Raw genomic sequence first — 25,514 nt, forward strand, 5'->3', positions numbered from 1 at the left:
TACGCACCACTCTCTGTGTGAAGAAGTTGCCCCTCAGTTCCTTCTTAAATTTTATCCCTCTCACATTAAGCCTATGCTGTCTAGTTTTCAATTCCCTGTCCCTGGGAAAAAGAAGTATAGGCATTCACCCTATCTATGCCCCTCATTATTTTATACACCTCAATAAGGAGACCCCTTATTCTTCTACATTCCAAGGAATAAAGTCCTATCCTATCCAACCTCTCCCTATAACTCAGGCCTACTAGTCCTGGCAACATCCTCGTAAATCTTCTTTGCACACTTTCCAGTTTAACTCTCTTTCCTATAACAGGGTGATCAAAACTGTACATAATTTTCCAAGTGCAGCCTCGCGAACAACTTATACAACGGTAACATAACGTCCCAACTCCTGTACTTAATGCCTCGACCAATGAAGGCCAGCGTGCTAAATGCTTTCTTCACTATCCTGTCCACCTGTGATGCCACTTTCAACAAACTATGTACTTGTACTCCTGGGTCCCTCTGTTCACCCCTCAGGACCTTACCATTTACTGTTTAAGTTCTACCTTGGTTTGACTTTCCAAAGTGCAACACCTCACGCTTATCTATATTGAACTGCATTTGCCAATCCTCAGCCCACTTCCCCATCTGATCAAGATCCCTCTGTAATTTTTGATAACCTTCCTCGATATCAACGCTATGTCTTAATTTTGTGTCATCTGCAAACTTACTAATATTGCTTTGTACATTCATATCCAGATCACTTACGTAAAAAAAACACAGGTCCCAGCACCAACCCCTGTGTCACAGGCCATCAGTCTGAGAAACAACCTTCAACCATCACCCTCTGCTTCCTCCCATTGAGCCAATGGTGAATCCAATTAGCTAGCTCTCCCTGGATCCCATGTGACCGAACTTTCATAGCTCGCCTGACATGCAGGATCTTTTAAGCCATTGTGTCTGCACTGGCTCTCTGAACATTTGACTCAGTGCCAATCCTTTGCCTTTACCCCTGCTCACATGTGCAAAGTTTCAATTTAAATAATCATCCAATGCCCTCTTGAATGCCTAAATGGAATCTGCCTCCACCACACTTCCAACTTCTAATAAATAATAACTTTTCTTTGGCACAGAAACATGGTCCATTCTGTCCAACAGACTCTGTCAGAAAGTCAGGTAAATTGGGGATTGTGTGTACTTTCAATAATTACATTTGGTACAAACCTGGGAATAGCGGGGCTCAATTTTTGGCACACAACCCCAATGGATCATAACAATCCTATGTTTGGATATTACATTTAGGGTGTTATAGACCAGAACAAACCCCCTCAATGCATATTAAGAAGCTAGTAAAACCCTGCCTCTTTCTTATTTTAAAGATAAGTACCAGGCATTGCATTCCAGATGCAATTTGATTGGTCAAACTATCAGTCTTGAAGCAAAATGTACTTTATTCATTCACTGTAGTTAAAATGCAACAAAGGAAAGAAGAAATTGGAATAACAATTCTGTTGAAAAACTTAACAGAATAATAGTTTATTTAACCACTAAACAGTAACTGTTCCAATCTAGTAACAGCCCATAAACACAGTCTTGGCAAAAGGCAAATTCAAGAAAAATAGATTGTCTCAGGGGCAATTCTCTAGTCCAGGAGGAAAAACATTAAGAGAAAACTCTGAGATAGAGAGTAGCAGGTAGTGGTGTACTACAGCTTCCAAACCAAGATTCAATACCCCAGCAACTGCTACTAAAAAGCCAAAACTAAAAATCCTGCTTCTATTGTTCCAACTTTAAAAAACCACCCCAAGGCCTCACAAGCTGTTTACTGGCATTGGAGAAAACTGCCCATCACCTGTGCCACAATCGCTCTTCACAAAGAAAAAGAAAAAGCATTAATTTCTTAAAGGTATAGTATCATCAATACAAGAAGGAGAAAAAGATAGAAATACATTCTGATAGGGCACGATGAAGGGGGATAGTCTAAGGCTCATGGGTAACTTGAAGGCAGGCATGGACCAGTTGGGCTGAATAGCCTCTGCTGGTGCTTTAGGCACGATGTAATTTGAGGTAATGTACATGAAAGGTATTGATTTTCTAACTTCTTATTTTTTTTTACTGACATCTGATCACCTTTGTTCCCTCTTTATTGGTTTCTTCGCTGTTACACAGTGACGAGGCGAAGGACAGTGGAGGGTCAGAAGCAATGGCTCGAGCTGCGGTGCGAGGCCGAGGGGAACGGGTGGAAGATGCCAAGGAGCTGGCCCAGGTCACCAGCTGCGACGGGCAGCCGTCCAGAGAGAAAAGAACCTGGAGGGGCGTGGTGCCTGGCTGCCAACTGCATGGCAGGGCCAGACAGGGAGAGGACAATCCAGCAGGCAGTGACGCAAGGCTCCAGTGGCCCAAACCCAGCAGGGAAGAACGTCGGGAGGTTGGCAGTGAAGAGGGGCCAACTGGGGCCTGTGAGGCCAGGCTGGGGAGAGAGAAAAGTTGCTGGGGGGCAGCTGTGCGAGGCTGGGGAGAAGACCAGGGAACCTGGTCTGGATTCATCCCAGGCTGCGGAGAGGTAAGAGACAACAGGTATTACATAAAAAGAAATAAATTGCATTTCTATTGCGCCTTTCCTGATCTCAAGACAGCTTTGTAGTGAGCGAAATGGTTTTGAAGGATAATCGCTGTTGGAATACCAAAAGTGTTAGTGACCAAGCAGTCTTTAGTTTAAAATGCAGACATGGAACATGGGCATGGCTGGCTGGCCAGCATTGCTGTCAGTCCCTAGTTGCCCTTGAGAAGGTGGTGCTGAGCTGCCTTCTTGAACCGCTGCAGCTTACATGCTGTAGGTTGACCCACAATGCCCTTAGGGAGCGAATAGCAGGTTTTTGACCCAGCGACAGCGAAGGAACAGCGATATATTTGAAAGTAGTGGTGGTCCCATGTATCTACAACCCTTGTCCTTCTTGATGGAAATGGTCACGGGTCTGGAAGGCGTTGTCCAAGGATCCTTGGTGAATTTCTACAGTGCATCTTGTAGATAGTACTCCCTGCTGCTACTGATCATCGGTGGTGGGGGCAGTGGATGCTTGTGGATGTGGGGTCTGTCGAGCAGGCTGCTTTATCCTAGATAGTGTTAAGCTTCTTGAGCGTTGTTGGAGCTGTACCCATACAGGCAAGTGGAGCATATTCCATCCCATACCTGACTTGCGCCTTGTAGATTGTAGACAGGCTTTGGAGAATCAGGAGGTGAGTTACCCTGGGAATATCTGGCCTGCTCTTGTAGCCACTGTACTTTTGTGCTGAGTCCAGTTGAACTTCTAGGCAATGTTAGCCCCAAGAATGCTGATCGTTGGACATTCAGTAATGGACCACTGAATGTCAAGGTGTGTTCATTGGCTTGTTTCTCACTGGCGACGTTCATAGTCTGGCACTTGTGTGGTACGAATGTTACTTGCCACTTGTCAGCCCAATCCTGAATATTATCCAGTTCATGCCACGCTTAAACATGGACTGTTTCAATCTCTGAGCAGTCACGAATGGTGCTGAACATCGTGCAATCTTCAGCGAGCTTCCCCACTTCTGACCTTATCATGGATGGAAGGCCATTAAAGAAACAGCTGAAGATGGTTGGGCCTGGGACACAACCTTGAGGAACCCCTGCACAGATATCCTAGAGTTCAGCTGACTGATGTCCAACAATGACAACCATCTTCCTATGTGCCAGATATGACTCCAACCAGCGAGAGTTTTCCCCTGATGCCTATTGATTCCAGTTTTGCTCGGGCTCCTTGATGCCACACCCGGTTGAATACAGCCTCAATACAAGGGCTCTCACCTCTGGAATTCAGCTCTTTTGTCCATGTTTGAACCAAGGCTGTAATGAGGTCAGAAGCAGAGCATGACCTAAACTGGGCGACACTGAGCAGGTTATTACCGAGCAGGTGCTGCTTGATAGCGCTGCTCATGGAATCTCTCATCACTTTACTGATGATCAAGAGTCAAATGACGGGGCTGGTAGTTGGCTGAGTTGGATTTGTCCTGCTTTTTGTGTACAGGACATATCTGGACATTTTTCCACATTGTCAAGTAGATGTAATGTTGCAGCTGTACTGGAACAGCTTAGCTCAGGGAAACGGCAGGTTCTGCAGCATACATCTTCAGTACCATTGCTGGAATGTGGTCAGGGCCCCATAGCCTTTACAGTATCCAGTGCCTCCAAACATTTCTTGACATCACACAGAGTGAATCGAATTGGCTAAAGACTGGTATCCGTGATGCTGGGGACCACTGGAGCAGGCTGAGATGGATCATCCACTCGGCACTTCTGGCTGAAGATTGCTGTGAATGGATAAACAAATCTAAGAACAGCTTCTCTGCTGTTGTTATTAGATTTATCAATGGGCCTCTCATATATTAGAGTAGATCTTTCTCTGCACCTAGCTGTAACACTATATTCTGCATTTCCTTTTAGTACTCTGATGTACTCATGTAAGGCATGATTTGTATGGTTAGCAAGCAATACAATACTTTTTATTATCTCAGTACATGTGTCAATAATAAATCAAATCCAATCAGATCAGCCTTATCTTTTGCACGAATGTGCTGGGCTCTTCCGCCATTGAGAATGGGAATATTTGTGGAGCCTTCTCCTCCAGTGAGTCATTTAATTGTCCACCACCATTCATGACTGGATGTGGTAGGACAGCAGCGCTTAGATCTGATGAGTTTGTTACGTGATCACTTAGCTCTGCCTACGGCTACAGAGATAGTAGGAACTGCCGATGCTGGAGAATCTGAGATAACACGGTGTGAAGCTGGATGAACACAGCAGGCCAAGCAGCATCAGAAGAGCAGGAAAGCTTGATGTCCCAACCCGAAACGTCAAGCCTTCCTGCTCCTCTGATGCTGCTTGGCCTGCTGCATTCATCCAGCTTCACACCATGTTATCTTAGCCTATCACATGCCGCTTTCGCTGTTTGGCACACAAGTAGCCCCATTTGGTGGCTTCACCAGGTTGGTACCTCATCTTCAGGTATGCCTGGTGGTGCTCCTGGCATGCCCTCCTGCACTCTCCATTGAACCAGGACTGATCCCCTGGCTTGATGGTAACCGTTGAGTGGGGGGATATGCCGGGCCATGAGGTTACAGATCGTGCTGGAGTACAATTCTGCAACTGTTGATGGCCCACACTGTCTCATGGATGCCCAGCCTCGAGTTGCTAGATTTATGCAAAGTGTGTCCCGTTTAGAAGACTTTAGCACACAGTATGATGGAGGATATTCTCAGTGTGAAGGCAGTAGTTCATCTCCACGAGGGGCAGGAGGTTCAGAGAGAGATTATTTAAGTGATGTTAAGAATCTGGAATTCACTGCCTGAGAAGTTTGGTAGAGGAAGGCACCGTCACAACATTTAAGGAGCACTTAGATGAGCACCTTACATGTTATAGAATACAAGGCTACAGGCCCAGTGCTGGGAAATGAGATTAGAGTGAACAGATGCTTGATGACTAGTGCAGACAAGATGGACTGAAAGGCCTCTGTCTCTTTGTGCTGTCGTAATCTATGAAAGTGTGGTGTTGTACCTTTAAGGGGGTGTATCTTAAGCTGTTGTTCATCACTGTCTGCCAGGAGACAGAGTGTGATGTATGAAGCAATGTTCCCTGTAGACAGAGCACAGTACCAGTCCAACAAATCAGAAATGTTCCAAATAGCTTCCCAATTACCACGGTGTCTGTATAAGTTGATCTTCAGATAAAGAACCCACATTATTGCTGTACCAATCCTTGTTGTGTAATTGGTATATCTGTGCTAAACAAGAGAATGCAACAAGAAAGGTTCTCAGCCAACTCACTGAGGCTCTTATTTCTGGGTACAGAACTCCCTCCCTTTCTTTCAAAGGTACACAGGACACAGTATTGACTGCAACAGGTTGCTGGAGGTCACATGTCACAGCCTCTGGCTCTGCATTTATCATTAAAGTGTAGCACATTCAGATGAAAAGATGGACAGACAAGAGAAATGGAACAAATTAGGAGGGTTTAGAGGGGGATGGGGATGGGTCTGGGTGGGATGCTCCAAAGGGGCGGTGTGGACTTGTTGGGCCGAAGGGCCTGTTTCCACACTGTAGGGAATCTAATCTAATCTGAACAATTCCATTTCAGGATGACACAGTATGGAGCTGAAGGAACACAGGCTTCAGAAATTTCTGAAGAAGGGTCCCAATCCGAAATGGAAACTTTCCTGCTCCTCTGATGCTGCCTGGCCTCCTGTGTTCCACCAACTCCACACTGTGGTGTCTCTGACTCCAGCATTCAAAGTTCTTACTATCTCTATTTTAGGATCCTGGGCAATGGGAGTGTATTGCTGAGTCGGCCCTTTCTCAGCACCTGAAATGTTGCAGTGTAGTACCTCTAGCCTCATCTGTAATAAAGACCAAGGGTGAGTTTCTCTATCCAGGGAGTTCAGTTAAAATTATCGACTTTTATTTCTTCATTCCATCAGTCTTCACCAATATGAAGGATGGTGAGCCAGGAGAATGGAAAATTATCAAGCTCTTCACCTGGTGAATATTTCAAGTACCTCAAGGTTAAGAATCATTGGATGATGCAGGATAAAAGCAGCTCAGTATTGTTGTGCCACATTTTAATCAATGACAAATTGGAGACCTGTGACCAGTGGTGTTCCACAGGTGTCTGTGCTGGGACCACTGCTGTTTGTGATATATGTAAATGATCTGGAGGAAGGTGTAGGTGGTCTGATCAGCAAGTTTGCTGATGACACTAAGATTGGTGGGGTATCTGATAGTGAAGGGGACTGTTAGAAATTACAGCAGAATATAGATAGACTGGAGAGTTGGGCAGATAAATGGCAGATGGAGTTCAATCCAGGAAAATGCGAGGTGATGCATTTTGGAAGATCAAATTCAAGGGCAAACTATACAGTAAATGGAAAAGTCCTAGGGAAAATTAATGTACAGAGAGATCTGGGTGTTCAGGTCCAGAACCTGAAGGTGGCAACGCAGGTCAATAGGGTGGTCAAGAAGGCATATGGCATGCTTTCCTTCATTGGGCGGGGTATTGAGTACAAGAGTTGGCAGGTCATGTTGCAGTTGTATAGGACTTTGGTTCGGCCACATTTGGAGTACTGTGCACAGTTCTGGTCGCCACATTACCAAAAGGATGTGGATGCTTTGGGGAGGGTGCAGAGGAGGTTCACCAGGATGTTGCCTGGTATGGAGGGTGCTAACTATGAAGAGAGGTTGAGTAGATTAGGATTATTTTTATTAGAAAGACGGAGATTGAGGGGGGACCTGATTGAGGTCTACAAAATCATGAGGGGTATAGACAGGGTGGATAGCAAGAAGCTTTTTCCCCGGAGTGGGGGACTCAATTACTCGGGGTCATGAGTTCAAAGTGAGAGGAGGAAAGTTTTAGGGAGATATGTGTGGAAAGTTCTTTACGCAGAGGGTGGTGGGTGCTTAGAACGCGTCGCGTGGTAGATGCAGACACGATAGTGTCTTTTAAGATGTATCTGGACAGGTACATGGATGGGCAGGGAGCAAATGGACACAGACCCTTAGAAAATAGATGATTGGCTTAGACAGAGGATCTCAATCAGTGCAGGCTTGGAGGGCCGAAGGGCCTGTTCCTGTGCTGTAATTTTCTTTGTTCTTTGCTCTTGACAACAGCACCTACATACATTGAAATACATCACTGCACACAGTGGCAACATGTGTACTATCTAAAAGATGAAATGCAGCAACTTAACAAGGTGCATTCTATGGCACCTTCCAAACCTGCAATCTCCACCACTTAGAAAGACCAGAATAGTGGATACATAGGATTGTCACCTTATGCAAGATTCCCACCAATCCTCTCACCATCCTGTCTCGGAAATATATCATTGTTGCTTCAGCATCATTGGGTCAAAATCCTGGAACACCCTTCCCAATGGCCATACAGGTGCACCAGTGCAGCAGTTCATGAAGGCAGCTCACCATCACCTTCTCAATGGCAAATGGAAATGGGCAATAAATAAATGCTGGCCCAACCAGCGACACACCTATCCAATGAATGAACTGATAAAACATACAGTTTACAGCAGCGTCAAGTCAGTCACCATAACTGGTTCATACTTGTGTTAATGCTCCCCAGAAACTCCCTGTTACTTCTAATTTTACAGTTTTTACATATCCTTTCTCGTGCATGTGATTATCCAGCTTCCTGTTAACTGCCTCAACCAATTCCTGTTGGTAGCAAGTTGCACATTGTAGCCATTTTCCGAGCAAATCAGTTTCTCTTGACTTTCAATTTGATCTACTGATGACCGTCTTATAAACCGTTGTAAATAGCAGCAGGAGCAGGCCATTTAGCTCATTGAGCTGTCTCTACCATTCAATGTCATCATGGCTGATCCTCTCTCTCAACACCGTGCTCCTGCTCTATTCCCATGCTGCTTGACACCTTCAGCTTCTAAAAATCTATCCAGCTTCTCATTCAGTGACATGGTCGCTACTGCCTTCTGTGGTAGAGAATTCAAACGTCATCCCTACATCCAATCAGTTCAACCCTGTTAGAGTTTCATATGTTTCAATGAGGAACCTGTCATTTGTCACTTGACTTTCTCCAGGCCTAGTCAACTCAATCCAACCACTGCCTCTCCTCATGCAACAAACCCACCCCTACCGCATCCCAAAACCAGCCCAGCTCGTCCCCACCACGCTAACGTGTCCTTCCATCTATCCCCTTCTCCCACCTCAAGCCCACCCCCATCTCCTACCTACTAACCTGCTCCCGCCCCCTTGACCTGTCCGTCCTCCGTGGACATTCCCTGGAGGAGTGATGAGTTGTATTCAGAAGTTAGTGGGGTGGTATACGACGACAAAAAGGACTGAAGAAGGGTTCAGGCCCGAAACATCAGCTTTCCTGCCCCTCTGATGCTGCTTGGCCTGCTGTGTTCATCCAGCTCCATACCTTGTTATCTCAGATTCTCCAGCATCTACAGTTCCTACTATCTCCGAACCTAAAAATCAGTCTAGTGAGCCTTCATTGCCCTCCCTCGATGGCAAGTATATTTTTTTCTGAGGTAAAGAGAGCAATAGGGCATACAATACTTCAAGCATCATCTTATCGAGGCTTTGTAGACCCACAGCAAGGCTTCCCTGCTGCTGTATTCAAGCATTGAAGGCCAACATATGTTGAGAAGTTAGATAGAGTACTTATGGATTAGGAGGTAGGAAGTTAGAATTTGCTGTTTGTAAAATGCTATGGGGTGTGGTTCGGGAAGCATTGCATGGTCCCTTTAAAAGATGATGTCCTTTTTCTGTGCTTAGAGATTTAAAATAGATGTCTGTGAGCAGCAGCTTGAAAGTTTGCAAGTACACAAAGAGGAGCCAAATTAAAACATTTGTATCAAGGGGCCACACAGTTATAGTAGGCCAAGCAGCAGTTTTTACCAAGACAACAGATTTTTGAATTTAGCCAATCAATTTGAACCAGGTGCTTAGAACCCAAAAACCAATCAAATTTAAATATAGAGATAACAAAGTGTGGAGTTGGATGAACAGAGCAGGCCAAGCAGCATCTCAGGAGCACAAAAGCTGACGTTTCGGGCCTAGGCCCTTCATCAGAAAAGGGGGATGGGGAGACGATTCTGAAATAAGTAGGGAGAGAGGGGGAGGCGGACCAAAGATGGGTAGAGGAGAAGATAGATGGAGAGGAGAGTATAGGTGGGGAGATAGGGAGGGGATAGGTCAGTCTGGGGAGGACGAACAGGTCAAGGAGGTGGGATGAGGTTGGTAGGTAGGAAATGGAGGTGCGGAGGAGGCGATAGGTGAGAGGAAGAATGGGTTAGGAATGCGGAGACGAGCTGGGCTGGTTTGGGATGCATATGATGGTTTTGACAACATAGGACAAATCCTATTATAAGAAATATTGATATAGCATCAAGGGTATAAAAGAAGGGGGCGGTTGGAAAAATCCCCAGAGCTAGCTGCCATCTGCCAGACCTAATAGCTCCCAGCTCTCAAGAGAGAATCACTGACTCTCACAGCCTCCTCTATGTCTTAGAGAAAGCACCATTTAGAAAGTAGAACAGTACTGCACAGTACAGGCCCTTCAGCCCACAATGTTGTGTCGACCTATTATGCTACTCTAAGATCAAACTTCTCTGCATACCCTACATTTTACTATCATCTATGTGTTGCTTAAATGTCCCTAATGTATCTGCCAGCAGCACACTCCATGCACCCACTGCGGTCTGTGTGAAGAACCTACCTATGACATCTCCCCTCTACCTTCCTCCAATCGCCTTAAAATTATGCCCCCTCATAATGGTCATTTCTACGCTGGGAAAAAGTCTCTGGCTGTCCAATCTGTCTATGCTTCTCATCATCTTGTACACCTCTATCAAGTCACCCCTCATCCTTCTTCACTCCAGTTTAAATGATAACACAACCAATGGCACAACCAGTTAATATTGCTGACAGAAAAAAGCACGGAACTTTCCAGAGGTCATGTAACCTGCAATAATTTTGAGAGACAAAACTCGTTTTTTTATATATATATATATATATAAGTGGAAATCCAAGGGGTTCTGAGGAAAGGTCACCAAACCCAAAACCTTAACTCTGTTTTCTCCTTCACAGATGCCGCCAGACCTGCTGAGCTTTTCCAGCAACTTTGTTTCTGTTCTTGATTTACAGTGTCTGCAGTTCTTTCAGTTTTTACCACTAGAATCTTGCTTTATGTGGGAATAGTTAGTAATTAGAAGGAATTTATTCAGTTTGCCAATAGTTTAGTTAATCTGTTCATTGTTAGAGTTAGATAAATAAATTGTTCTTGTTGATTTCAAAGTGAGTGTCAGAGATTTATTTTATTTAACCAATAGAAGTTGTTTAGAGGCAGGTTACACCACTTTTCACACTCCTTTTACAGATTATGAGGTGAGGGGCTCTTCAGGCATTTCAGTTTTAGTTCTCAGGGGAGGATGGTGTGGTCACCCTCCACTTTATAACACACACTATTACCCTCCTAATTGGCTGCTGGACCTGCACGCTTGTGTTCAGCAACTGGTGTAGAGCCCAGTACTGCGTACAGTTCTCCTAAGGTTGCCTCACAAATAACCCCGTACAGGAGCAGGTTAATCGAGAGCTGGGAGCCGATAGGTCTGGCAGATGGCAGCTAGCTCTGTGGCTTTGTCTAACTGCCCCCTTCTTTTAATATTGTGGGGACCCAGGTTCGAATCCTATCATGGCAAATGGTGGAATTTGAATTCAGTTATTAAAAAGAAATGTGGAATGAAGAGTCTAATGATGGCCGTGAATTCATTGTTGATTGCCGGAAAAATACATCTGATTCATTAATAACCTTTAGGCAAGCAAACTGGCTTACTTGTGACTCCAGACCCACAGCAATGTGGTTGACTCTGAGCTGCCCTCTGGGTAATTAGGAGTGGGCAGAGGGTAGAATTTGAGTACAATAAAAATATCTGGAATTAAGGATCGAATGATAACCATGAATCCATTGTCGATTATTGGAAAAACCCATCGGGTTCACTAATGTCCTTTAGGGAGGGAAATTGCCATCCTTACCTGGTCTGGCCTACATGTGACTCCAGACCCACAGCAATGTGGTTGACTATGAACTACGGATGGGCAATAAATGCTGCCTAGCCAGTGACACCCTCATCCCATTAGTGAAATTAAAAAAAATAAAATAACGAAAGAGAAGGGGATGAGGATTGAAGGGCAGAGTTAGCAAGGGATTAGTACAGAAAGGGAAAGAAAATAGCAGGAATACAAAGAAAGGGAAGGGGACTGAGTAGGGCAGTTTGCAGGGGAACAAGGATGGGTTTTCTGAGCTGCACCATTAACTAATTCTATAAGACAGCGGCCCAGCAGAGCGATGAGTAAGGGGACCAACAAATAGCAATAAAACCTAACTTACAGTCGAGTGGGATTGTGCTGTTAGAAAACCAGTGGCTATGTTTGCCTACAAACAGCTGTCTGACTCTTAAGTGATTCACTAGATGTCTTGGATTCTTTTTAACAAGTGCTATATAAATGCTATATTCACCTCCAGATCAAATTCCAATCCTTCCTGTGTCCAGAATGATTCTCATCTTGGCAACAATTGGAAATTTGGGTCAGCGAGGTATTTCTGTAAGTTGATCACATTGTTGCTAAGTAGGCTTTGGTTAATTGATGGGAAAGATTAGAGACTTGTTATTTGGGAACTGGACAGATTCCAGACAGTGTCGTTGCAATACAAGCATCAATCGATTGAATAATGGATGAAGACTTACTGTAGCAGGGATCTATTCTCATCTGTATGTGGATAATTGTGACGATGGTGTCAAACTTTGTGGTGTGAAAAACACAAGAGGCCAGAACAGCCAAAATGCCCTCCTCGCTTTAGATGCTTTACACCTTGCCTCAATAAAAGAGTCCTTGTACAAGCTTCACACTTTCTTCTGCTGACTTTTTTATTCATATCCTTGTTTCCTGACTGTCATGACCACAGTTGATGGTCAGCCTGCTTGAAAGCTAAAAATAAATCCCTCTGTCACCCTCCATGAGGCACTGGTCAGCCATTGCCCTTCATCTTGGTTCCTGTCATCATCCTGGCAACGTTGACGACAGAGTGATCTATTGGAGAGAGTCCAGTTCTGGACAAAGAACTTGGCAAGGTTGGCACTGTAGTGGCTTTGCCAATTTTATCCACTGAGAGAAGCATTGCGAGCATTAAGCTTATTGCTCCTTCACCTCTATGTTCTTGGAAGGATCATTAAAGTGTGATCGGCAACCATAACCATCACTAGTTATAAAAAAAAGCTAATTTCAAAGGGCAACTCGTCAAGGTTTCTTCTATCTCCATCTCCCAAGCCCTTGTCCTATGCTATCCAGAAGAACAAGGGCAACAGTACATCAGATCACCACCACCTGCAAGTTCACTTCCAAGCCACATGCCATCCTGATTTGAAATATATCACTGTTCCTTCAAAGTCGCTGGGCCCACATCCCACTGTAACAGCACTGTGGCCGAACCTCAATACATGCTGCAACAATGCGAGGAAACAGCCCACCATTAACTTCACCAGGGCCATCGGGGATGGATAATAAATGCTGGCCATGTCAACAGTGTTCACATCCCCAAGAATGAATACAAATGCAAGTTGCAACCCCACACCACCCCCCCCCAAACCCGTTCCCACCCACAGCCAATTACAGCTCAGCTGCTTTGGAAATAAAGGAAACACCAGGTGTGAAAAGACCTAAAGTCTTTCTAGTTCATCTTCTACCTTCTGATAGTCACATGATGTTGAGCCATGACAATCAACCACTGAGTTAGTCAGCAGTAATGATTGGGAATGAACCCCGTCTGTACGATTCAAGTCTCAGCCCTATGCATTTTGCCAACTCCTTCCCTAACTTTCTGGCACCTCCATTGAAATAACTTCACCTTGTGTCTTGCAGCCTCGGGCCACAGCAGTTGGGAGCTGCTCGTACCATCAGTAGAAACCCACTGCAACTGCCTTGGACCAGGGATGATGAAGGAGAATCACGCTCTATGTCTCGATGACTCTAAAGCCCTGAAGAAACTTCTTCCCAAGGATGGAGGTGATACGGGGGGAGGGGGGTGTCACTGTGCCCCAAAAGCAGAGACGAGGGAAAAGTAAGGGCAGAGGAACTTCAGGCTGAACACTGATTTATTGAGAACAAAAACAATCTTTAACCTACAATGTACAGGTCACACTAAATGCATTTTTTTCTCATTGGGTAGGTGAAGTAAGCATTTACTCTTCGCGTGAAAATTCAGTCATTTGTATCATGTTGCTGATGAAACCAGTAGTGATTGATGTCTGAGTCTTTGTACAATAGAACATCCATTATTAACGACAATATTAGGAAACTGCCTACCAAACAACCATAGAGTCTTACAGCACAGAAAGAGGCCATCGTGGCTATTGTGAAAGAGTTATTCAGTTCTCCAGCCCCTCTCCTAGAGCCCTGAAAATGTCTCCTTCACAAGTATTTATCCACTCCCTTTTCAACATTACTTTGAATTTGCTTCTATCACCATTTTCAGGCTGTGCAGTCCAGATTACAACCACTCACTGCATTTAGAAGAAAAGCCTCATTTCCCTCTTCCTCTGCTTTCTTGCCAATTATGTGAAACTTGTACAACCTGGCTAGTGGCCCTCCACTGGTGGCTGTTGTCAATTTGTTGAAAGATGCTACTTACTGGTACAATAATTATCTTGTGAAAATACAAAGAACAGAAAAACTAATGCACATCACACCATTTGCTTTCCCACTCAAGGTTCTGCCAAATTGGGAAGTGGATAATTGGAGCTCAGGTGGTAATACATCCACTGTATTTTCTCTCTGAGAATGTCATTCCCACATTCTGGAATTGCTCCCTTGATCGCCAGGCAATTATCCCTAGAACAGTGAAGCAGTATTTTTAATCATATTCAACATTGAAAGATGTTGGGTGAAAAGAAACATTGGAGTAATTATTGTCCTCAGTGTCAGCTGATCAATTGGGGCCAGGTAGGAATTCTAGCATGTGCCAGGTCTAACAAAACTGATTTTGATAAGGTCCCAGTGAAACACAGTTACAGCAAACTCCAGCTAAACATGACTGAACTACTGCAGTGTCTCCTGGTAAAAGTAGAACTTTTTTCTCCAACGGAATGTGGCAACTGCAGGTTAGTTACATAATCCAAATTGAACTCCAGTTAGTTATGACGCTGTATGACGAACAAGGAATTACCCAGTCATCTTCATTTCTGGCTGAGACTTTATGCAATGAAATTTCTTTTGGCGCTTGTCCAATATCCCTTCAAATCTACCAGTATCATTTTTAATGGATGTCATCACACAGTGTCTTCCCAGTCCCTGATCAGGTCCCTGTCAAACACAGGAATATCAGAAGTAGGAGCAGGACTAGGCCATTCATTCCCTCGAGCTACCTTGCCATTCAACTGGTCCACCTCGTTGTCATTTTCCAGCTCTAATCCCATATCCCTTCAGTATCTAGAAAGCTATCGATAACTGTTTTGGGCATACTTAATGTCTCAGCCCCCAGCACCCGCTGGGAAACGAAAATCCAAAAATTCATCACCTTCTGAGTGAAGAATCTCTTCCTCACCTCAATATTTAATAGCCTACCTCTTATTTTGACTCTTTTTTCCATGGTTGTAGACTCCCAGCAAGGGAAAAACATTGTTCTTGTAGAGTTTAGCATTGTAAGAATTTTGTATACTTCAATGGGATCACTTCTCGTTCTTCAAAACTCAAGAGAATATACATCCAGTCTGCTCAATCTCTCTACATAGGTTAAACCTGAAGTCCCAGGGCTTACTCTGTTACACTTCCATTGATGCACTTCCTCTATGGCAAGTGCCGTAAGTGTGTACAATATTCCAGGTGTGGTCTCACCAAGGTTCTATAGAATTGCAGAAAGACTTCAGCACGCCTGTACTAAACCCTCTTCTAATGAAGATCCACATGCCATTTGCCTTCCTAATTCTTGCATGTTAGTTTTCAGTGACTCATGAAGAAGGACACACAGGCTCTTTTGGATATCGCTTCCATGGTCTCTCACCATTTGAGAAATATTCTTAATTTCTGTTTTCCTGCCAAAAGAGATAATTCATATGTTTCCACATTATATTTCATCTCCCATAGTCTTGTTCATTCATTCAACCTGTCGAAATGCCTATAAAGCTTCTTTGCATCCTTTCCACAGCTCCCACTCTTTCCTAATTTTATGTCATTTCCAAATTTGGAAATATTAGATTTGGACCCCATACCCAAATTGTTGACTTAGATTGTGAACAGCTGGGACCCAAACATTCATCATTGTGTGACCTGACTTGCCACAACCTGCCAACCTTAAAATTACCTGTTTGTTCCTACTCCTTGTTTCCCGTCTGTAAACTAGTTCTCAATCTCTGCCAATGTATCACCTCACAAAGTTCCTTGTTCTGTAATTTGGCTTAGTCCGTAATAAGCTCCAGTGTTCGACATTCACAAAAATTTGAAAATCCAAATACACCACATCCACTCATTGTAATCTTCTAGTTCCATCTTCAAATAAATTTCACAGCCTTGTCAAAAATGTTTTCCATCCATAAGTCAATGTTGACTGAGCCATCAGAGAATCCAACAATGTAGAAAGAGGCCATTTGTCCCATCAAGTCTGTACCAACCCTCCAAAGGGCATCACACCCATACCAACCCCAGACTATCCCTGTAACCCTGCATTCTCATGGCTCATCTACCTATGCCTGCACATCCCAGGACACAATGGGCAATTTACCATCTAACCTGCACACCTTGGGACTGAGGGAGGAAACCGGAGCACCCAGAGGAAACCCAGGCAGACATGGGGAGAATGTGCAGTCTCCACTCAGACAGCCGCCTAAGGCAGGAATTGAACCCAGGTCAATTTGAGGCAGCAGTGCTAACCACTGAGCTACTGTGCCCACCTTATGGGCAAACCTTACCATTATTTTCTGTGTGCAGTTATCACATCTTATTATAAAAGATGTTGACATTTCCTTTACTACAGATGTCAGGCTGACAGGTTTTCTATCCTCTCCTTTCTTAAATAATGGCATTACATTTATTACCCTCCAATCTACAGGGGCAATTCCAAAACATGTATAATTTTAGAAGTTGATCATCAACGCATCCAGTACCTCTACAGCCACCTCTTTCAGCTCTCCCATGTGTACAGCATGAGGGCCAAGGAGTTTATTCACTTTCAACCCCATTAATTTCTCCAGTACAACATTTTTGCTATCCTAATTTCCTTCAGTTCCCACTTTTTGTTAGCCCCGTGGTTCTCTTGGATTTAAATGGTGGAATCTTATAGGGGTCTGAATTAGGTGGCCAGTGGTGAGGTGTGGCAGGATCATGTTAGGAGTCTGGCAAGGCCTAGCTTCATATTGGGAGGAATTGACTGCATCTTACATGTATCTGCCAGGCAGCAGGGTGAGTTTTCTCCTACACGAAGCTGCCAATGAAAGGAGCTTGGTAAAAGCTCCATCCTCCCAGAGGATTATTGCTTTGTTCTCTCACCAGAATGAGACAGCTCCTGGTGGTGGTTTAACCTGAGGGTCACCACACGTCGAGTGAGGGGCAGGCTGGATAACCTTACGGTAACTTCAGCCACTGCGGGAATTGAATCCAAATTGTAGGCATCACTCTGTCATCACAAGCCAACTGCCCTGCCAACTGAGATAACCAACATCCCAGAGAGGACTGAAGCTTGTGAAATGCCTTATTAACAATACAACTCATGCCCTACATTGTCATTTGGACTGGAGGCCTGTGACCAGCGGTGTTCCACAGGGATTAGTACAGACTCCACTTTTGTTTCTCACGAATCACTTAAATGATTTAGATGAGAATGTGGAAGGCATGGTTGGTAAGTTTGCAGATGACACCAAAATTGGTGGCCTAGTGGACAGTGAAGAAGTTTATCTAAGATTACAAAGAGATCTTGATCAATTGGGCCAATGGACTGAGGAGTGGCAAGTGGAGTTTAATTTGGATAAAGGTGAGGTATTGCATTTTAGTAAAACAACAAAGTCAGGGATGCAAAGTTCAAGCCCCGAACCCAGCATGGCTCCTTTTTGTGGTGATGCAATTAGAGCAGAGTTCACAGAGACAGCTGGCTGTTCCAATGATCTGACATCGCCAATGAAATCAGATTTTGGAGACCATGGATTGTGGAAGCTAGAAGCCCCGATCTTTGTTCACAAGCCAGAGATGGGGGGAGGTCCTGGCTCCATGAACTGAATCATTAAATAGTGCTGCCTATCTTTTCAGCTGGTGGGGACGGGGCATGGTTTTTGAGATTCAGGCTGGGTGACCCAGGAAGATCAGGGGATGCTACTAGTTCCTGAGGTAAGAGAGATAATGGGAACTGCAGATGCTGGAGAATTCCAAGATAATAAAATGTGAGGCTGGATGAACACAGCAGGCCAAGCAGCATCTCAGGAGCACAAAAGCTGACGTTTCGGGCCTAGACCCTTCATCAGAAAGGGGGATGGGGAGAGGGAACTGGAATAAATAGGGAGAGAGGGGGAGGTGGACCGAAGATGGAGAGTACAAGAGAGTTGCAATGGGAGAGAGATTCCCTGAGGTTGGTCCGGAGGGAGGAGGGTAACTTCTTCAGGTTAGGCATCCCTGGAAGAGACTTCGCAGTGAGGTTAAAATAGTATCAGAGATAATGGGAACTGCAGATGCTGGAGAATCCAAGATAATGAAATGTGAGGCTGGATGAACACAGCAGGCCAAGCAGCATCTCAGGAGCACAAAAGCTGATGTTTCGGGCCTAGACCCTGAGGTAAGTTGGACAGAAACCACTCTAGCATTGGGCTTGAGACTGAAGCTTCCCTCCAGCTCTGCTCCTGTAATTCCCCTGTCTCCCCATTCCCCATTTGTGCCCATCAATGCCACTTATTACTCTGTGACCATCCCTGTGACCCAAACGCCCTCGATGCCAGCCTGTGCCCCAGTTTCCATCCACCTCCATGGCAAGCCATATCTCTGTTACCACCTATGGTCCTCCACCCATCTCCCATGCCCTGTCAAATCTCTCTGCCCCAATCAATCCCATAATGCACTAGGCCACTAATGTTAACTAATGCCAACTCTCACTACTCCACCCACACCCCTTTGCTCTCACCATGCCAACTCACATATTATCCAGCATAGGCCTAACTTTACTTTCTGTCAGGATGCAATCTGAATTATCTATCTATTGAGGCTTCCAATATTGAAAGGAAGTAACTCTCCTCAATACAATCAAGCATTCAATACCTTGAAATTCCTTCGAAAAATCCCTTATGAAAACAACAACTAAGTGCTCAAACCCTTATCTCTAAGCTGTTGCAGCTCTCCGTCAAAATGTTCACTTGATATGGTGGAAATTTATAGTTGTGGGGCATCAGAGATGTTGCACAAATCCAATAATAGCTGAAGTCAATAGAAACACTGAGCTACCCAACACTTTTTGTTTTGAACACCAAACAGAATTTTAGCTGTTCCTTGACAAGCTTTGGTCCAAAAGAAAATGAGTGGGAAGTTGAGAATTTCAGTGCTCAGGACTGACGCCGACCCTGAGAGAGTGGGACAGTGCTCTGGTGTGTGAAATTTGAACCACACCATGTTTTTACTCTCCAGACTCCCTACTGGGGAGGCAATCTGATTGACAAGGCCTGATTCCTATTGCAAGTGTATTCCTGCTCCTTACTGTAGAGATTGCAAGGTGGGTGGATGAGTGGTGCATGGTTTAGGATTTATTCTTTCATGGGATGTAGGCATCACTGGCAGGGACATTTGTTGCCCACCCCTAATTGCCTTGAACTGTATGGATCGTTTGGCCATTTTAGAGAGCAGTTAAGAGCCAGCCAAATCACTGTGGGTCTGAAGTTACATGCAGGCTATAATCAGGTAAGGACAGCAGATCTCCTCCCCGGAAGGGTATTAAGCAGGTCTTTACAACAAACAATGATAGTCTCATGATCACCCATTACTGAGACTAGCTTTCAATTCCAGATTTATGAAATGAATTTGATTTCAACCCATGTTCCCACAGCATTAACCTGGGGCTCTGAATTGCTCGTAAATGTGACATGACTATCAGAAGTTGTCTTCCCTCATGGAATTTGGGAATGTGATCCTGGGGACCAGGAGTGGCAGTGGCAGAAATAGGGGGTATTATCTTCAGGAAGATCCAAGAACAGAGTTCTGACCTAGGAGTGTCCCGTTGCAGCTTGTGGGAACCAGCTTAGTCTGCAGGCAGTAGTCACATTCTTCCTGATCCATTGACAGTGCTGAAAAATTGCCTACCTTTTTCCCTGCAGATGTCCATTTAGATGTGAGGCAAGGATTGAACTGAGAAGGGAGGTCAAATATGAGGCCCACAGCCTTATCAGAATATTGAAATGTCCAACTCGCATCTTTCTGAGCAGGTTACCCATACTCCTTCTCTGTCCTGCTTTTGTTAAAAACCAAAAGCAGAGATCGGAATTTTGAAACATTTTCATACACCCCCTAACCATAACCCATCCATTCTTGGGTCTTGAACTCCCTTCAAGTATACACTTCTGCAATCGGAGATAGGAGACAATTCTCAGAAACTGGAGTCAGAATGATTGTGTCTCTCCAATTATCTCACGAAGCCAGTCTCCATCTTTTCCAAGAAATGTGTCCACTAAATGAAACATTCAAGTCATTTTATGTAATTCAGATATTTCAAAGTAGCAACTATGAAATATATTCATTTCCCTTAAGAGTCATAGTTTTGTCAAATTAAATTTTTTCTGGTGGGGGATGGTGTGGGGTGAGGGGTATTGATCAAAATCCATTTTGTAAACTTTTATGATATTTCCTTTTTGAATAATGAATGATAAAAAATATTGCTGGAAGCAAATATTCCCATTATAGCTGCATAAAATATCACAGTGGTCTCATGAGAGTGCAAGTTGAAAACAAGCCTTCAATCATGTACCTGTTTCATTTTCCATTACAAAGGTATTTAGATTACTTTCACAATAAAATATGTTCTGCTCTGAAACGAAATCAGAATTATTGATTTACTTTGGTTCTATTTAAGTCTCTTAATATCTCTGTGTGTCTTCCCTTTCTAATCACATATGGAACATTGACAGTGGTTAATTCTGGGTTGATTACATTTTAACTGAGCCCTTCACAACACTCAGCAATCAGGGGTTTAAGCAAGTGACACCATTGTTCCAGTAAGTTGGAGACAAGGTCAGGATTTCCATCAAACAACCAATAATGCAGCAATCTGTTTACTCAGGAAGCAGGGTCAGTTTAAACCACTTGCTATGCAGCAAACAGTCTACAGAATCTATTCAAAAGAAAACATGTCATGAGCCAAAGCAAACAGAACTCATGAACAAAACTACAGCAACATCTCCCAGTGAATATCAGGCTATTTCTGTGTGGAGGGTAGTTATGGAATTCAAAATATGTAGGAGTTCAACTTCATTCATTTACAGACAATTGATGAGAGACTACCCAATCAATCCTATTACAGGGACTGGGGATGGTCATTTCTGGGAAAGGACTGGCTGATTGTGCGAAAAGTTATAAAGAAACAATTTTGGTATTTAAACATTTTGCCTTTGATATTGGCAAATGTAAAAAATAATTTAAATATCTTGTAAAATATTGACATTTATCTCAAGCGGCCCAGAATACAAAGGGGTAACATGGCTATATAAAGTCCTGGATAGACTTCATTTTGGTTCTTATGTTTAGTGTTGGATGCTGCAACACTTTGGCTAAAAGTGTAGGAGGCGAAAGAGTGGTCTAATTGATGTGAATGAGATTATTAATGGAGTTTACATTGTTTTTAGAGAAAACAGTTTCCTCTAGTGGAGAGGTAGTATGGTTTTAAACCTAAAGCAAGTCTGTTCAGGGGTGATAAAATGGACACACATTGGTGAGGGGAATTTCAAAATTATCATCCCCCACAAGAAAAGATAACTGGAGGTCACCTGAAAACTTCCAAACATAGATTGTTACACTTGTGTTGGTAAAAGTATCAGGGGTAATAGAACCAAGCTGGGAAAACAGAGTGAAGCTATGATTACCCATGATATCATTGAATGCTGGAAGAGGCTTAAGAGGTCAAGTGGCCTCCCTGTTTTCATGTTCCTAAGAAACAAGACTCCTCCACAATTAGTACAGAGTAAAATATTGTCCATTGTGACGCAGCAGGTCGCCTCTGTGTGAAAACACAGACGAGGGGATTGAAGGATGGGTCAGCAAGTTTGCAGACGACACAAAGGTCGGAGGTGTCGTTGACAGTGTAGAGGGCTGTTGTAGGCTGCAGCGGGACATTGACAGGATGCAGAGATGGGCTGAGAGGTGGCAGATGGAGTTCAACCTGGATAAATGCGAGGTGATGCATTTTGGAAGGTCGAATTTGAAAGCTGAGTACAGGATTAAGGATAGGATTCTTGGCAGCGTGGAGGAACAGAGGGATCTTGGTGTGCAGATACATAGATCCCTTAAAATGGCCACCCAAGTGGACAGGGTTGTTAAGAAAGCATATGGTGTTTTGGCTTTCATTAACAGGGGGATTGAGTTTAAGAGTCGTGAGATCTTGTTGCAGCTCTATAAAACTTTGGTTAGACCGCACTTGGAATACTGCGTGCAGTTCTGGGCGCCCTATTATAGGAAAGATGTGGATGCTTTGGAGAGGGTTCAGAGGAGGTTTACCAGGATGCTGCCTGGACTGGAGGGCTTATCTTATGAAGAGAGGTTGACTGAGCTCGGTCTCTTTTCATTGGAGAAAAGGAGGAGGAGAGGGGACCTAATTGAGGTATACAAGATAATGAGAGGCATAGATAGAGTTGATAGCCAGAGACTATTTCCCAGGGCAGAAATGGCTAGCACGAGGGGTCATAGTTTTAAGCTGTTTGGAGGAAAGTATAGAGGGGATGTCAGAGGCAGGTTCTTTACGCAGAGAGTTGTGGGAGCATGGAATGCGTTGCCAGCAGCAGTTGTGGAAGCAAGGTCATTGGGGTCATTTAAGAGACTGCTGGACATGTATATGGTCACAGAAATTTGAGGGTGCATACATGAGGATCAATGGTCGGCACAACATTGTGGGCTGAAGGGCCTGTTCTGTGCTGTACTGTTCTATGTTCTATGTTCTATGAAAAGCTCCACGTTCAAGTCCCATCCAGAACTAACAGTCAAAGAAGGTGCATTCACAATACACAGGTTGAGTATTAATCTGAAAGTCACACTCTAATGGCACGCAGTAAAAGTGAGAAAGATTCCTGATCAGCCTCAAGATGAAAGATCCAGATTATGTATAGTGTATGTTACCACTCAGGCTCCTTAAGAGAACTACAACACAATCACCACCAAAGCGTTGCCCACAGTGAGTGCAAAGAAAATATTCGGTCTTGTTAATAATATTAAGAGTTATGGAATGACAGGACTAATTAATTGAATGGTCATCAGGATTGAGGGGCTGAATGGCATCCCTATTATGATAATGGATACATACCAGGGACAAAGACAATGCTTCCCTACAATGATAATATGGCAAGAATGTATCACATCCATTTTCATTACAAATGTATGCCAAGGTGTAAAATTACAGCCATCACTCATTCACTTTAAACAAGATGTTCCAAGTATCCAGCTTTGAGTGTTGCAAGCAAACAGTGCAGAACAATTAACTTTGTTAATTCAATTGCGTGTTAAAGAGCCATTGAACTTGTTATTGACAAGTACAGAATGAGGAATAATTAACATTGTCCTTGTATACAAAACAATCAACTTTGTACCTTTTGAACACAAAATGACTGTTACATTATGAGATGCGTGTATTTCAGTGTTTGTGTCTTATTAGGAAGGCCAGATCACAAGCTAAGTAAGTCACAAATTATTTTAATGTGGGAGTTCTTGGTTTAACTCATGGCGCAGTAGTAAGCACTCTTGCTGCTAAATCAGAAGGTCAAGTGATCAATTCCCTGAGACTGAGTGCAGCCATGAAGACTGATTCTCCCAACACAGTACTGAGAGAGTGCTGCACAGCCAGAGCCGCAGGTGAGATATTAAACTGGTGACGCGTGCATGCTGTGAATATAAAAGATTCCCACTGCATTAATTTGAAGAAGAACAGCAGAATTCTCCCCAGTGTTCTCGCCGTAAGAAATAGGAACAGGAGCAGGCCATCCAACACCTCAAGGCAGCTCCACCATTCATTAGCCAATATCAATCTCAAAAGCTAATAGGCAATATCTATTTCTCAGGCAACATCCTTGTAAAAAATCATGTGTGCATTTTCACATTGCTGTTTCGGGGACATTGCTGTGCCCAAATTGACTGCCATTATTGCAACATCACACCAATGACTATTATCCATTGGCTGAGATTGCAAGCTTTCTTCTAGATTTCTTATAGTTATTACATTTCAGTGGTATAACATTTTTATTTTGATTCAGTTTTTTTTACAGTCAAAAATGCAAAAATAAATTGCATGTGACATGACTGGAAAATATTTGGATGGAAATGAGCGAAATGCAGGTCGATGGAACTAATTTAGTTTGGGGTTATGGTCAGCACGAATTGGTTGGACCAAAGGGTCTGTTTCTTTCCAGCATGACTGTATGTCTCTATGACAACCTTAAATTGCCAAATGTTCTGTTGAAATACAGATTTACTTCTTTTTTCCTCCCAAGGTTCCTGCTCCGCCTGGTGCCACGTGATTCAGGACTCTACTTACTGCCCCCTTCCCTGATGTCCCTCCAGTTTCTGACTGTACATGGTCAGTTCTTTTCAAGTTCCTAAAACACCAGCAAAAGACCTCATAGCCTTTCCGTGGAGCACAAACTTAGATAGTACTTTACTATTACCTAGTCCTAAAAACCTCACACTTCCAATTTAGGCTACAGGTGAACATGTAATTGGTACAAAAAGATCACAATTTGCCTAAATTTGAAGGATTGTTTTAGTTACTGCCTACAGCTCCTTCACTCACAAGCGGTGGGGAAAGGATAAGTTCCAATCAGGTAGCCAAATCGCTCAATCTTTGTTCTACACACGCCCAATTTCACATGAGTTTAAAATTGATCCCCAAGCGTTAATCAACAGTTGAAGATATCAGAGGATCACAGAGCTGGGGGCATTGGTGCAGATGAGTCACCACTATAGCATTCCTCCTTATTTTCATACTCCTAATATAAATTCCCATGCCCACCTTTACAATGGAGTTCTCAATGTAAAAGTGTCGCAGTGTAATTCTGATTCTCCGCCATTCAGGAACACATTTTAGATCATAATTCCCTGTGTTAAAAAATATTTTCCCTCATTCCTTCTGGTTCTTTTGCCAGTTATATGAATTTAGTGTCCTGGAAGTAACTTGTTCCTTCCGATCTAGTCCATTTCAAAGCCATTCCTAATACTGAAGCAAGATTAGAGGGTCATCTTGGACCAGGATCATTGATGTAATTTTGGGAACTTTCAGAATCCTCTCTGCTATTAAGGAAAACAGTCCTCACATACAGCCATGGAATTTTGTCGCAATGTCAGATCTAAAATCCAGGGCCTTTATCTGCTTTAAAGTGAAGGAATCTCTCTGCAGAAGCCAAGCAAACAAAACATTAACAACTCAGCAAATAATAGATTAATGGTTTGTAATAATTGCATTTCCAGCCGTACTTCTCAACCGGGCTGTATTAATACATGACAACAATCACAAAATAAATGGTAATTTGCTAAATTGTGCATGTAATTAACATTGGATTACACTGTCTTCATTTGTCTCAGTTAATAGTAACCATCTCAACTCAGGGTTAAAAGCTCATGAGCTCAAGTAATGCAACATATATTCAAGTTTTATGCTCCCAGTGCAGGATTAAGGAAACATAGGAAAATGAGAACAGAAGTAGACCATCCAGCCCGTCAAACATCCTGTACCATGCAATATGATCATGGTCAATCAAACTCTTCAATGTCTTTTACACATGCCA

At 43.5% G+C, this 25,514-nt stretch overlaps 1 protein-coding gene across 1 annotated transcript in view; it reads left to right on the forward strand.

The window, feature by feature from the left end:
• The window catches only part of LOC125462029 (zinc finger matrin-type protein 4-like), a 363,061-nt gene extending 342,487 nt beyond the window's left edge, over nucleotides 1-20,574 (forward strand). The window contains exons 7-8 of the mRNA XM_059653003.1: nucleotides 2,149-2,542; nucleotides 13,444-20,574. Of these exons, the coding sequence (XP_059508986.1) occupies nucleotides 2,149-2,542; nucleotides 13,444-13,485 (436 nt within the window). The 3' untranslated portion in view covers nucleotides 13,486-20,574. The remainder of the gene's footprint in view (nucleotides 1-2,148; nucleotides 2,543-13,443) is intronic.
• Nucleotides 20,575-25,514: the final 4,940 nt, after the last annotated feature.

The sequence above is a fragment of the Stegostoma tigrinum genome, chromosome 20 (assembly GCF_030684315.1).
Source record: "Stegostoma tigrinum isolate sSteTig4 chromosome 20, sSteTig4.hap1, whole genome shotgun sequence".
In the NCBI taxonomy this organism is placed as follows: domain Eukaryota; kingdom Metazoa; phylum Chordata; class Chondrichthyes; order Orectolobiformes; family Stegostomatidae; genus Stegostoma; species Stegostoma tigrinum.